Source organism: Rhinolophus ferrumequinum, chromosome X (genome assembly GCF_004115265.2).
Source record: "Rhinolophus ferrumequinum isolate MPI-CBG mRhiFer1 chromosome X, mRhiFer1_v1.p, whole genome shotgun sequence".
Classification (NCBI taxonomy): Eukaryota; Metazoa; Chordata; class Mammalia; order Chiroptera; family Rhinolophidae; genus Rhinolophus; species Rhinolophus ferrumequinum.
This window is the reverse complement of record NC_046284.1, coordinates 6,722,325-6,736,152: the sequence shown is the minus strand read 5'-3', so window position 1 is coordinate 6,736,152 and position 13,828 is coordinate 6,722,325. Positions and strand designations below refer to the sequence as shown.

Sequence of the window (13,828 nt, the reverse complement as noted above, 5' to 3'; positions counted from 1 at the left end):
CCTTCCTTCCCCACCCCATGGCTGTTCTTGGCCTTGGAAAATTACAAACAGGCTGCTCAGCTGCCAGTGGAAAGGCAGCTGAACAACCTTGCTCTTGCTGGGGAGGCCTGGAGGTCCCTAGGGAGAAGAGTGCCAGGAGTGGGGAGCTAGGACCTCCCAGCTGAGGCCTTTGGGGAAGGGTCTGTGCACCCAGTAGGCACCAGGGGGCAGCCTTACCCAATTCCTGTCTGTGTCTTCATAGGGTCTGGCAGGGGTGGGGGCAGCGGGGTTCCCTATGACACCCACCTTGGTGAAATTGTGTAGACTTGTGCCTCAGCTAGGCGGGCTCCCCTCTGCCCCTTGGAAGACTCATAGAGATCAGTCACCCCAAGAGCTGGGACCTTGACTTCCACCTTCCAGGGCTGCACCCCTTGGGGAAGGCTGAATGCCCAGAGGAAGCACGGTGGTAGCTGTGGCAAAACCTAACAGCACACCTGCAGGCAGACATTCCCACCCCCAGCCTTCCCTTGCTGGCCAGCTGGGCCCGGCCCTTCAGGAGGCCAAAGCACCCTGCACCCCCTCTGGTGCTCAACACTGGCCCAGCCCCCAGCCGGGAGTCAGAGAGGGGCCAGAGATGGTACAGGCTGGAAGGAGGGGGAGAAGGAGAGAGGGGGCCAAGGATGGCTGGAAGGCAGCGAGGGAAGCGGCTGTCCTACAAGCGGGAAGGGCAGGTTACGAGGGGCGATCTGGGCCGGCACTAGGCCCAGATTAACCTGGGGTCTGGGGCGGTTTGGCCCCTGGGGAGGAGATGCTGGCGGGCGCCCCAGGTAGCAGCCATCCTGCTTCCCGCAGGAGCGGCGTCTCGTCCTCGGGAGGAGGGCGGGAGGAGGTAGGCGGAGTGATGGGGAGGGCGGGAGGGAGGGAAAGACGGAGGAGGGGGAGGGGGAGCGGCCCAGTCGTGGGGGTGGGGCGACGGTGACATCACCGCGGAGTCGGTTCTTAAGCGGCAGCCGGTCAGGCCGGGGAGGAGAGGGACGATCGGAGCGCGGTGGCGAGTCGCTGAGCCCGCCGCGGCCCAGAGAGCGGCTGGAGCCGCCGCCGCCGGGAAGGAGGGGCGAGAGCGCCCGGGCCGCAGCCGCCGCCGCCGGAGCCGGAGTCGCCGCCGCCGGAGCCGCGGGCGAGCCAGGCAGTCGCGCGAGTCCGGGCCGGGGCGGGGGGCGCGGGCCATAAGCCCCTGCTCCGGCCGCTGCTTGCAGACAGTGGGCGCCCAATGTCTCCCGCGTCCCGCTAGGCTGAGCCTCGGGCCGGGCGAGCCGCCGCTACCGCCGCCGCCCGAGCCGCGGGCAGGAGCCTCGGGAGCCGCCGCCGCCCGGCCGGGCCCCGCCGCCGCCCGCGCGCCCCCGGGCCCCCGACACACATGAGATTCTTCAGGCTCACTTTCAAGTGCTTCGTGGACTGCTTCTGACCGCGCCGCCCGTCCGCCCCGCACCCCGCCCGCCGCCCGCCCGCCCGCCGCCCCGAACCCGGCCCGGCCGCCACCGGCCCCCGGCCGGCCCGCGCCTTCGGGGCCACCGAGCCGCCGGCGCTCCCCGCCGCCCGCACCCCGGCCCGGCCCGGCCGCGCCGCCAGCCGGGGCCATGGCGAAGAAGAGCGCCGAGAACGGCATCTACAGCGTGTCCGGGGACGACAAGAAGGGCCCCCTGATCGCGCCCGGGCCCGACGGGGCCCCGGCCAAGGGCGATGGCCCCGCGGGCCTGGGGGCGCCCGGCGGCCGCCTGGCCGTGCCGCCGCGCGAGACCTGGACGCGCCAGATGGACTTCATCATGTCGTGCGTGGGCTTCGCCGTGGGCCTGGGCAACGTGTGGCGCTTCCCCTACCTGTGCTACAAGAACGGCGGAGGTGAGCGCCCCCGCTCCTACGCGCCGTGGACCCTCCCCTGCCCGCCGCGGGCCCCACTGCGCGCCCCACAGGGGCGTACGGGCGAAGTCCAGAGGGTGGGGAAAGCCCCCAGGGTGGTCGGGGCCAGGGCCACCCCTCGCCGGCAGTGGCTGCTCGGTTGCCCAGCCTGGCGGCGTCCACCCCCTGGCTGGTCATGTGCCTGGCAGTGTGTGGGGGGAGGGAGCCAGGGAGCCTCCGGCCCAAGCCGCGGGGCTGCCCCCCCAGACTCCCGGAGCTCCGGGATTGGCCACTGAGGTGGGAAGGCGAGGCCTGCCCCCTGGGGGGGCTCCCAGAGGTGAAGAGCCCTGGCTGCCCCCGCCAGTCAGACACACAAGTGGCACATTGTGTGGGCCCCCCACGTGTGCACACACGAACACACACACACACAATGGGCCACTCTGTCCCTCCCCCTCCCCTCCCTTCCCCTCCCTTCCCTTCCCCAGCTCCTCTCTCTTCCCTTCCCCTCTCTCCCCTGCCCTCCCTTCCCCACCCTCCCCTCTAGCCCGGGCCTGGAACACTGGGTGCCTGAGCCAGGCTTGGGAAGCCTGAGGCCTGGGCCGCCCGGCGCTGCCGCTGGACACACTGCATACACACCCCATGCCCACTTGACTGCCCCAACCCAGCTTAGCAACAGCGATGGGCACGCGGGTCCTGTGACTGGAAAGCAGCACCAGGGTTGGTGGAAAGCCATGATGACTGGGTGATAGGTGGGAAACTGAGGCCCAGGGTGAAAGCGTTTGCCCAAGGTCATACACAAGAAGGATGCTGGGTCCAAGAGCCAGGCAAGCTGCTGAGAAGCCCAGCTTCTGAGCAGTGGAGACAGTTGAGCCAGGGGCAAGGGGAGAGGACCTGTGGAGGAGGGGGGAGTACACAGGGGTCTACTGGGGCCCAGCTCCCCCCACCCCAGGCCTGTGGTCTCTGGCCCTGCCCTGCATGCTGCCTCCAGAGCCGGGTGACCTCCCCTACAATGTCTGTCATCGCTCACTGACACCTTCAGACACCACCCCCCCAAGTCCACTGGCAGAGGACTGCCACCCACCCACCCTCTTCCCTGGACCTTCGCACTTGTAGGAGAGCGTGTAGGTGCAGGGAAGGCAGGGGCTCCCTACCCTCTCCCAAGCCAGGTAGGCCTCTGGGCCTGAGCGCCAGCCATAGCTCACACACACACATGCACACACATGCCCTCGCCGCCTTTCCTTCCTGTGCTGCCTGGCAAATGTGGAACTGCGACATGAGGGATGGCTTGTGTGTGCAAGCACGTGTACCCTCCATGCCCGTTAGGTCACCCTAGATGATTGTGGAGGCAGAAGCCTTGTGAGCATAGGAACCACCGCCCCCCCCCAGCCCAGGGAAATGGGCCACAGCACCCCTTCAATACTCCACCCCCCAGGGCTGTTCACCTGGGGCCCTCTGAGTCAGTGGCCACCCGCTGCACTGATTCACTCAGTGGGAAGTTATGATGGAGCTTGGGTGGAGCCTGGAGCCGAGGTTCCACCCCAGCCTTCCAAGGCTTCTGAAAGCTGGGCTGGGCCTGCACAGCCTGGCTGGGGGTTTGGGTCAAGTCCTCGGCCTGTGTCTCCTCCCTCAGGTGTGTTCCTTATTCCCTACGTCCTGATCGCCCTGATCGGAGGAATCCCCATTTTCTTCTTGGAGATCTCGCTGGGCCAGTTCATGAAGGCCGGCAGCATCAACGTCTGGAACATCTGCCCTCTGTTCAAAGGTGAGCAGCCTTGGGCCAGTCCCTCTCACTCTCTCCCTCAGGGTCCCCTCCCCTTTCCAACGGCTAGGGCAAGGCTGACACCCACCTGAGAAATCTCGGCCCACTGATGGACGCCCCCAGTCATGAAGGGGAAGCTGTCGATCATGGCGGGAGACCGCCCATGACCTTGGGCGGGCTGGGGCTAGAGTAGGGGATTGGATCCCTTCACCAGGGTGAGGACACCCAGGCCCAGCAGGGCTAGGGACAGACCCTGTAAACCACACTTGGCTCCCTGGGGCTGAGTGGAGAGTGGCTGGGTGCGAGAGACGATGGCTGGAGAAGCTGCCCCAGACGAGCTTTCCCAAGGCTAGAGGGCCAAGTTTATATGGGAGCCTTTGAAAGTTCAGATCTAAAGGGAAGAGCTAATAATGGCAGAGATCACCTTAGAGCCTCTTCTGTGTGGGGGCAGTGTTCCCCTATCATCTCTCAAGGCCTTGGGAGGAAGGTTTTAGTGTCCCTGAGAGGCTGGAACACAGAGAGATAAAATGATTGGCTGAGGTTGCCCGCTTAGAATGTGACTGACTCCCACAGTGCCCCAGCTCACCAGAAAGTCCCCCAAGCTGCCGAGTACCGGAGGCTACAGGGGACCAGATGGAGGCTTGGCCCTCCTTCAACTGCTGTGGTGGCAGTGAGACCCAAGAGAAGGGGACAGGTGTGTGAGACTAGGGAGTCGATGGGACTTAACGCTCAGATGGGGGCAGGGTGGAAGGGGCTCTGCCTCGGGCCTCAGGAGGCTGCAGGAGGCGAAGCCATGAGCAGGGGCTGATGTTTGGCCAGGGACATATTGGGGAGTTAGCCCAGTATTGGGACACTTGCCCAAGGGAAAGTCCAGGGGCTTGGTCAGGAGCGTGACAGAGAAGGACCTAGTGTGATGGATGGATGGTGAGGAGGGGGAGGACGGCAGATGCAGGGAGCAGGCCAGAAAAGACTCTCCACCGAAACTGCCCTGTTCCTAGGCCTGGGTTACGCCTCCATGGTGATCGTCTTCTATTGCAACACCTACTACATCATGGTGCTGGCCTGGGGCTTCTACTACCTGGTGAAGTCCTTCACCACCACGCTGCCCTGGGCCACGTGCGGCCATACCTGGAACACTCCTGACTGCGTGGAGATATTCCACCATGAAGACTGTGCCAATGCCAGCCTGGCCAACCTCACATGTGACCAGCTTGCTGACCGCCGGTCCCCCGTCATCGAGTTCTGGGAGTGAGTCAGGCGCTTCTGGGCCAGGCCGGGCCTGCCCCTCTCTCTGGGCTCCAGAGGTGGCCCGAGTCTTCATGGGGGGATTCGCAGCAGGAGTCAGTCCTGGGCCCTGCCTGCCCTAGGGAGAGACCCCTCAGCCTAGTCCTGGTGGGAGCCGGGAAGTATGGGCCTTGCTCCATCAGCACCATTTCTCACTCTGGGCACCGTCACTCTGTGGTGCCAGCCAGCCTGGGGGAGGGGGATGGCTGCCAGCCCCACCGCCTCTGCCCAGGGACTCCTGGGCGCCAGGCACATACTCTGTGATGCCTCCAGGCGGCAGGCTTGGGCCGGGGCCCAGCCCAGGTGCTGAGGAGGGACCAGCTGGACACAAGGGCTGCAGGAGGGAGAGCACCACCCCTGGAACAGCTCCTAGTCGCTTTGCTCTCTGCTGGCACAGCCCTCATGGGCTCTTCCTCCCCTAGGAGGAAAGTCTTACGGCTCTCCCGGGGGCTGGAGGTGCCAGGGGCCCTCAACTGGGAGGTGACCCTATGTCTGCTGGCCTGCTGGGTGCTGGTCTACTTCTGTGTCTGGAAGGGGGTCAAGTCAACAGGAAAGGTACAGCTGGAGGCGGTGGGGGGGTGTCTGCCGGGAACCATTGTTGCACCGGGTGGTGACCGGACCAGGGTCTGTGCCCGAGGAGGGGGCGGGTACTTTAATCCAGGCCACTTGATCCCCACCCCATGGCTGCACAGTCCTCCCAGCCTCCAAATCCAGGCCCAACAATCTTCCCTCCCCAGGGTGAGGGACCCAGGCAGCAGCTGCTCTTTCCCTGTGTCAGGGGTCCCCGTCCCCACCCTCCATCCCCATTCCTTCCTATGCCTCACTCACTATCTGAGTGTGTTTGGACGGTCTGGGTGGACCTCTCCTATGGCCCTCTCTGTCCCCCGACTGGCCCAGGTGGGAGTAGACACATGCCTTCCCCAGAAGCTGCCTGTCAGGTTCGGGAGACGAATGTGTAAACAGATGCATAATAGGACAGTTTGCCGAGGGCCGTGCGCCGTGGCCAGGTCCCAGGAAGGCTGGCACATTCCCAGCAGGGTCCACAGAGTAGCTGCTTCCAGAGCCGGCGGCCCCATTGGGCGGGAGGCAGAGGCCTTTGCTGTCCGTGTCACTCTTGTCTCTGTCTCTGGCTGGTCCACTTCTAATCCCAGCTACCAATGACCCCACCTCTCTGCATAGGATAATCTCGAGTCGGACACAGGAGGTGTAGGGCCTGCCCCCAGGCTGATGTCCCACTCCTGGCCCCGGGACGGCCCTGCCTCTGCCCTCCCTCTCAGGTTACATGTGCTTCCCATGGGGTGCTGGTGCCCCAGAGGAGCACCTGGCTTCCTTTGGGAGGAGCCATGGCTCTGAGGAGTATGAGGGGGCTCTTCCCCCTGGCCTCCCTCCTGACCTCTGACCTCACTGTCCAGTGGGGGGGACGTGGCCTGCCGTTCTCAGGCTGCCCATGCTGGGGGCTTCTAAGGAGAGGTGGGTGCTGTAGGGCGCCTCTGAGCACCCTCGCCCTCCAGATCGTGTACTTCACTGCTACGTTCCCCTATGTGGTCCTCGTTGTGCTGCTCGTGCGTGGAGTGCTGCTGCCTGGCGCCCTGGATGGCATCGTCTACTATCTCAAGCCTGACTGGTCCAAGCTGGGGTCACCTCAGGTGAGGTGGAGGCGGTGGGGTGTATACGGGGAACCAGCCCAACAGGACACTTCACACGTACTCTTCCCTGGCCCATGTCCAGGTATGGATAGATGCCGGCACCCAGATTTTCTTCTCTTATGCCATTGGCCTGGGCGCCCTCACGGCCCTGGGCAGCTACAATCGCTTCAACAACAACTGCTACAAGTAAGCACCCCTTCCCTGCCCTACCCTGCCCACCCGTGGGCAGCAAGCAGGCATCCTAACCAGCCCCCATGGTCTCCTGTGTCCCCAGGGATGCCATCATCCTCGCGCTCATCAACAGCGGGACCAGCTTCTTCGCTGGCTTTGTGGTCTTCTCCATCCTGGGCTTCATGGCTGCAGAGCAGGGCGTGCACATCTCCAAGGTGGCAGAGTCAGGTAAAGACCCCTGGGCCCCAGCCTGGCCTCTGGAGCAGCAGCTGCTGTCCTCACGTACCACGTATAAAAACGCACATGCAAATAGACATTCTGAGAAATGAGAGAAGAATTCAAACTCAACTTGTCACATCGCTCTGGGCCAGAGGCAGGCCTGGATAGCAGCTGCAAGGAAGGCACAGCTGTTTCAGCCAGCCCAGGGCTGAAGCCCTCGTGGGCCAGGCCACGTGGAGCCTGAAGCCCCTGGCCATTCTTCCCCAGAGGCCTCGGGATATGTTCTCACATTTGCCAGAGTGTTGCAGAGGGAAAGGAAGGCCTTCCCAGGGTCTATAGTGACCAGAACTCCAAAGCACACACCCCGCTCTAATGGGTGGAGGTCTGCCGAGGGCCTACAGGATTCTTCCAGCCCCTGGTATGGGACACCCACAGGGGCTTGAGTGGCCCAGCGGTGCCTTGACACGAGAGGAAAGGCCCTTGGCCACGGGGTGTCCTGGCGTCCTCCACTATTCTGGTAGCACAGGGCAGGGGTGGGAGGACAGCACATGAGCACAGACCACAGGTGTCCACATGCTGTGCCTTCCCCCTCAGGGCCTGGCCTGGCCTTCATCGCCTACCCCCGGGCCGTCACGCTGATGCCCGTGGCACCGCTTTGGGCTGCCCTGTTCTTCTTCATGCTGCTGCTGCTAGGTCTCGACAGCCAGGTTTGCAGGGGAGGATAGGACAGAGGGGCTGGGCGGGGGTAGGGGCCGGGGTGGGGTGGGCAAGGGGCGCGGCCTGAGCGCCTGGCCACAGTTTGTAGGTGTGGAAGGCTTCATCACAGGCCTGCTCGACCTCCTGCCGGCCTCCTACTACTTCCGTTTCCAAAGGGAGATCTCCGTGGCCCTCTGCTGTGCTCTCTGCTTTGTCATCGACCTCTCCATGGTGACTGATGTGAGTGGGGGCAGGGTAGGGGCTGCCTCAGGCCCCCCGCTGCCATCCGCCACCTGCCCTGACCTGGCTCTGTCCCCAGGGCGGGATGTACGTCTTCCAGCTGTTTGACTACTACTCAGCCAGTGGCACAACCCTACTCTGGCAGGCCTTCTGGGAGTGTGTGGTGGTGGCCTGGGTGTACGGTAGGTCTGGGCTGAGGGGCAAGGGGGGCCGCGGCATGGGGCAGGGGTGGTGCGTCTCCAGCTACGGCCCTCCTGCCTCACCTCACCCCAGGAGCTGACCGCTTCATGGACGATGTGGCCTGCATGATTGGGTACCGGCCTTGTCCCTGGATGAAATGGTGCTGGTCCTTCTTCACCCCGCTGGTCTGCATGGTAAGGCTTAGGCAGGCTGGGCTCGACCGGGCTAGGTGCCACAGGCCAATGGCTGAGCTCCACTTCACCCCACAGGGCATCTTTGTCTTCAACGCCGTGTACTCCAAGCCACTGGTCTACAACAACACCTACGTGTACCCGTGGTGGGGTGAGGCCATGGGCTGGGGCCTCGCGCTCTCCTCCATGCTGTGCGTGCCCCTCCACCTGCTGGGCTGCCTCCTCACGGCCAAGGGGACCATGGCTGAGGTTAGTTCCCTTCTGTTGGGTCAGGGCCTGACCTCCAGACTGCCTGCCCACAGGGATGGGCCATTGTGCCAGAAGCCTGGGGCCAGCTCAGACAGGGCTGGATGGCAGGAAAGCTGGCCTTCCAGGGCCATGGAAGGGGGAGGAGAGGCTTGTCATTAGCTTCCATTCTCACAACCACACAACCGTGTCCCTGGTGCAGCAAGTGTGGCCTGGTCAGTGTCCCAGGAGGAGCAGCCAGCCCTGGGCCGAGCTGGTGGCAGGTGGCGGGAGTGGAAAGAGGCCAAGGGCAAGCAGGTGCCCCTCCCCGGGGGTTCACCATGTCCCTCTCTCCTGCAGCGCTGGCAGCACCTGACTCAGCCTGTCTGGGGCCTCCACCACTTGGAGTACAGAGCTCAGGACTCGGACGTCAGGGGCCTGACCACCCTGACCCCAGTGGCCGAGAGCAGCAAGGTGGTGGTGGTAGAGAGCGTCATGTGACAGGCAGCTGGCTCCTGATGCCAGCTCTCCCTCTTGTAGCCATAGCAGCCCCTGCTTTAGCCCCCCCACCCTCTCCAGGGGCTTGCCTTTCCCTGACACTTTTGGGGTCTGCCTGGGGGGGAGGGGAGGAAGCACCACGAGTGCTTATAACTAAAATAAGTTTTTTCCATTTTTAATAAAATGCCAAAAATATCACAACCCACCAAAAATAGATGCCTCCCCCCCCAACCAAGCTGGTGCTCACGCTGCTTCCCAGGCCCTGCCACCTGCCCTCCCCTTAGTGCCCGCTGCCGATGCCATGCCCTGCCCACCCTTGCCTGCCTCTCCAGGCTCTGCCCAACACACCCTTGGGGGGCCCCTCACTGCAGAGGCAGCAGTGGCAGCTTGGGGAACAGAACAGGAGACAGGAGGACGAAGGTGAGGGAGGGTCAGTGGAACCAAGGTGAATATTTCAACTGGGCTAGACCCCTTTCCCCATCCCTACTCTAGAAGCTTCGAGAGCCAGCCAGCAATGGAACCTTCTGGTTCCTGCGCCAATTGCCACCAATATCAATTGTGTGAGCTTGTGTACGAGTGCATGTGTGCGTGAGTATGTAGGGAATATATAGATCTCTATCTCTTAGCAAAGGGGAATACCAGGTGTAAACTGTGCCTGTGGGCAAATGAGGCTTGTATTTTGCACATTTTATAAAAACTTGAGGAGAGATTTTTCCGCTTGTATATTTCTAAAGAGAAAACAGCCCCCAGGTCCCTCTCCTAGCCAGTCCCGGTCCCTTTCGGCCCTTCCTTATTCCTCTGCCCCAGCCAAGGAGTGTGAATTTATAGATCTAATTTTCATAGGCAAAACAAGAGCTTCGAGCTGTCGAGTGTACGAGTCTGTCGTGTGGGTGTGCATGTGTAGTCCCCAGCCCCCGGCGGGTGGACAAGTGCACGGGAGGGGCCTCGAGGGGTGTCCACACAGCCCCTTTGCCCACAAGTCGTTGGGGGTGACTAGATGCGGTGTTGTGTCCCAGGGATCTGGGGCTGCTCACCTGGCGTGCTCAAGCTTGCCCACACCCTGCCCCTGGGCTGGGCACAACGGCAGGGGTCTGAGGTGGGCACCAGCCAGGGAAGGGATCGGGGCTTGGCTCCCACCTGCCAGCTTAAGGCTGATGCACTTGCCACATCTCAAGTCTTCCGTGTAGCGGCTTTACTTACCCACCTCGGTGTCACTCCAATCCCGAGACAGCCGGGTGGACCCTAGAAAGTCGACCCCCACACCCTGACATCAGCTGGACGGATGAGGCTGGGTGAGGGGGTGGGGGCAGCGGGGACATTCTTACTGTGCTAAAAGCCACTGCAAACATAGCAATAAAAACATGTCATTTTCCAAAGCTGGCTCCTGCTCCACCTCTGCTTGTCTGGGGAGGGGAGGGAGATGGAACTGGAGGTTTTCAGGGAGGCTTCCCCACCTTGAGCTGCTTCCTGGGGCAAGTATTTGTTCTGAGGGTGTGTGCCCCCACGCTGTTCCAGGACCTGGGGAAAATAGAGCAGGGGAGGCAGCGGCAGAAAGCCTTTTCCCCACGGAGCTGACATACTTGGGGAGAAAGGACAACAGTATGGGAAAGAGGAACACGGAGCAGGGCAGGTGGGTTTGAGGTCATGGAAGGTGAGTAAGAAGTCACGAATGCAGAGATTTTCCAACGACTGCCCAAATGCCACCCTGAACAGGTGACTTTCCAAGATGCAGGCAGCGAGTGCCAGACGAGGTAGGGAGGTCAGAGAGGAGGCTGCAGCAGAGCCCCGGGGAAGGTGATCGCGGGATCAGGACTCTCACAGGGCAGGAGAGAAATCTTTGGATGAGACCAGTTTGCAAGGCAGAACCGAGAGACTGAGCCTGAGAACCTTAAAAGGGTGGCATTGCCAGGCCCTATGCCGGGCAGATGAGCAAGTTTGGAGGGGATGGTGGTGTCATCTGAGCGGAGACCTCTCTACACAGCAGCTGGAAAGGGATTTCTGGAGAGTCAGGACTGGAGAGAGTACTTAGAAGTTCTCAGCACATAAAGATGGCCCTGGGGTCCCTACACCTGGACAAGCTCGGCAGGGGTGGCCGAGTGGATGGAGAGGGAGAAGCGACCCAAGCGCTGAACCCTGGGGCCCTGACACACTCCGAGGCGACAGAGAAGAGGGGGAGTGGACGGTGGAGACAGAACGGGTGGCCAGCAGCGTGGGAGGGACCTCAAGAGTGCTGAGCTGGTCCTGGACCATGTGTGGGGACACCCCCGCGGGGGGTCAGGGAGGAGGGGGTGATGGGCTGTCAGATGCTGCGGCTGGTCAAGGGAGGGGCCGAGAACACGGGCTGGGCTTGGCGACCAGATCATGGAGACCTGGACAAGAGAGGTTCGGGGGGGCGGGGGTTCAAAAACCTGACTGGAGTGGGATTAAGGGATGGAAGCAACTGAAGTGCCCGTGGACAGAGGAAAGAAGAAAACGTGGTCTCTCCACACAGTGAAATATTATTCAGCCTTAAAAAGGAAATTCGGACACACGCTACGACATGAAGCTTGGGGACACTATGCTAAGTGGAAGCAGTCAGATACTAAGAGACAAATAGTGTATGATTCCATTGTGAGGTCTCCAGGGGAGTCACATTCACACACAGTGTGAGATGGCTGGTGCCAGGGGCCGGGGGAGGGCGATGGGGCGTGCTTGACGGGAATAGTTTCCATTTTGCAACGTGGGGACGAATGCACAATGTGAATGTCCTGGATGCCACTGAGCTGTAATCTTCACAATGATTAAAACCAACGTTTTAGGTTACATATATTTTACCACAACTTAAAAGAAGGGGTGGGGAAGAACTGGAGACAATGAATCCATTCAGGTCCTTGGGGGCAGGACCTGGAGCACGAGGCTTCAGCCCTGGGTGAGAGCAGGGCACTGTATCCAGTCATGGGAGGGAGGGCAGCACAAGGCCTGGGCACGGGGGGGCCTGGGGCCAGCTCAGCCAGCAGCTGCGGCACGCCTGGGGTGGCGGTGCTCACGCTGCATGGCAGCCTGGCCAGAGGGGACAGTCTGCCGCACTCAAGGCCCTCCCAGGCCCGTCCCTGCTCTTCATAGCAAGGCATGGTCCCCCTAGTGAGGAGGGGCTTTCGCAGTGCAGCCAGGGCAGCCTCTGGCCCGTGGTGTCCCCGTGAGCCGTGCTCCGATGGTCACCGGAAACCTGGACGGGGGTTTCCCACAGACCTTGGAAAGGCCTTCCGAGCCTGTGCTGACACGCAGACAGGTCCCTCCCCTGCAAGCGGGCCCCTGCAGGATGCCTGACAACTCCTCTTCTGACCCAACCCTCGTCCCACCCTTCTCTTAGCGCCTTCTCACTCTGCAGACGCTCAGCTCTCGCCACTCCCACAACTTCCAGAATCCTGTGTGCTGCCAGCTCCCGAATCCGGCCTGGCTCTCCCGGGCTGAGAAGATCCCCCAAGCCCTGCCCCCAGGGACTCCTCCTTACCAGCTGGACGGAGCCTGGTGTCACCCTCGGGCCCACTCGGCTCCTCACCCCACCCTGGGCTCACACCAACTGTTTTAACTTCACTCTCCCAACAGCAGCCATGCCTTGGCTAAGGTCTTTGTCACCTCTTGCTTGCCAAATAGCTTCTACGCCACCTGCCACAATACCACCCAAAACTCCGAATAACATCAGCATCACAGAGAACTTGACAGCGGTTGGACAGCTTGGCCGGGGCCAGGAGAGCTGTGGGCGGGCACCATTTACAGGACACTGCCCCAGCAGCGGGGGCTTGCAACACAGGGACTGGCAATCCAAGTGGGACACAAGGAGGAAATGGATCGCTGGGGTAGTTCCGCTCAGAGTATAAGGCTACTGGAGGAAAAGAGCACTGACGACGGGCCTGAGGGGCTGGGTCCCACAGTCGGCCCTCCAGTCTAGGCTGGGCAGGCACCCCGTTCTCCACCTGAGTCTGTCGCCCATTTGGCTGTCTCATCCCCCCAGCTCCCCCTACACAGCTTTCTCTTCTCTGCCTGGCCTGGGGCCAGGTGCCCAGGGGAGTTACCAGGCCACCTGGGCTGGCCAGGGAAGAACCCGAAGGCACAGTTTGGACTCTGGCCTCTAGAAGTTTGGAGAAGAGTGAGCTCAGGGAGACCGAGGCTGTCAGAGAACACTTCCTGGAAAAGCAGGAAGAGCCTTCAACCTTGGCATAGCAACCAGAGGGTGACTCCCAATGGCCTCTCCCCAACAGGTACCACCTTGAGAGAGGTGGGGAAGGGACACCGGAGACGGGAGCCACCAGCCCAGGCCTGGCCAGGGCAGGAGGGACAGGAGCACAAGGCTGGCCATCAGCACCACCATCTTCAGGGGACCCCCTAATTACAAAAGTTCCCCCCACTTGCTGGCCCAGCCCCCTGCCTAGTTCTCAGGACTGGCAGCCCCAGCCACCCCTGCTCCAGCTCTCAGGCTGGCCCTGAGCACTAGACCCTGCTTGGTGGCGGCCACCAGCTGAAGCCAGTCGAGGGGAACACCGAGGGGTGGCGGGCTGGAAGGGCAGGCTCTCTCAGCAGGTTGGTGCTCCTGCCATGTTCTCGGGGCAGCACGCCGACCCACCCGGAGGCCCTCCCCTCCGCCTGGCTCTGCCCTGGGCTAACAGGAGGTCACTGCCAAGGGCGAGTCTCCTCTCAGCTGGCATTACTCAGAGGCCATTCTGCAAACCTTCAGGGGGGGGGGAGAGGCAGGGAGTGACTGCTGGCACTCTGCCAGGTTCTATCTGTCCTAAATGTGACCAACAGGACCCAGAGGAGGCAGGCGAGGCTGCCACCTGGAAGCCCTACCAGTTCACCGAGTCTCCCAA

At 62.3% G+C, this 13,828-nt stretch overlaps 1 protein-coding gene across 1 annotated transcript; it reads left to right on the top strand.

Annotated features, from left to right (window-relative positions):
• Positions 1-1,003: 1,003 nt before the first annotated feature.
• On the top strand, positions 1,004-10,365 carry SLC6A8 (solute carrier family 6 member 8). Its single transcript, XM_033110759.1, has 13 exons — positions 1,004-1,878; positions 3,506-3,637; positions 4,633-4,882; positions 5,341-5,473; positions 6,430-6,564; positions 6,647-6,750; positions 6,839-6,963; positions 7,549-7,661; positions 7,753-7,890; positions 7,970-8,072; positions 8,164-8,264; positions 8,340-8,510; positions 8,847-10,365. Exons 1-13 carry the CDS (start codon positions 1,617-1,619, stop codon positions 8,985-8,987), a joined length of 1,908 nt encoding a protein of 635 aa, XP_032966650.1. The 5' UTR covers positions 1,004-1,616; the 3' UTR covers positions 8,988-10,365.
• Positions 10,366-13,828: the final 3,463 nt, after the last annotated feature.

Coding starts and splice junctions, on each gene's coding strand:
- SLC6A8 (XM_033110759.1), top strand. CDS start 1,617: ATGGCGAAGAAGAGCGCCGAGAACGGCATCTACAGCGTGTCCGGGGAC. Junction 6,964..7,548: donor CTCCAAGGTGGCAGAGTCAG/GTAAAGACCCCT, acceptor CTTCCCCCTCAG/GGCCTGGCCTGGCCTTCATC. Junction 8,511..8,846: donor CCAAGGGGACCATGGCTGAG/GTTAGTTCCCTT, acceptor TCTCTCCTGCAG/CGCTGGCAGCACCTGACTCA.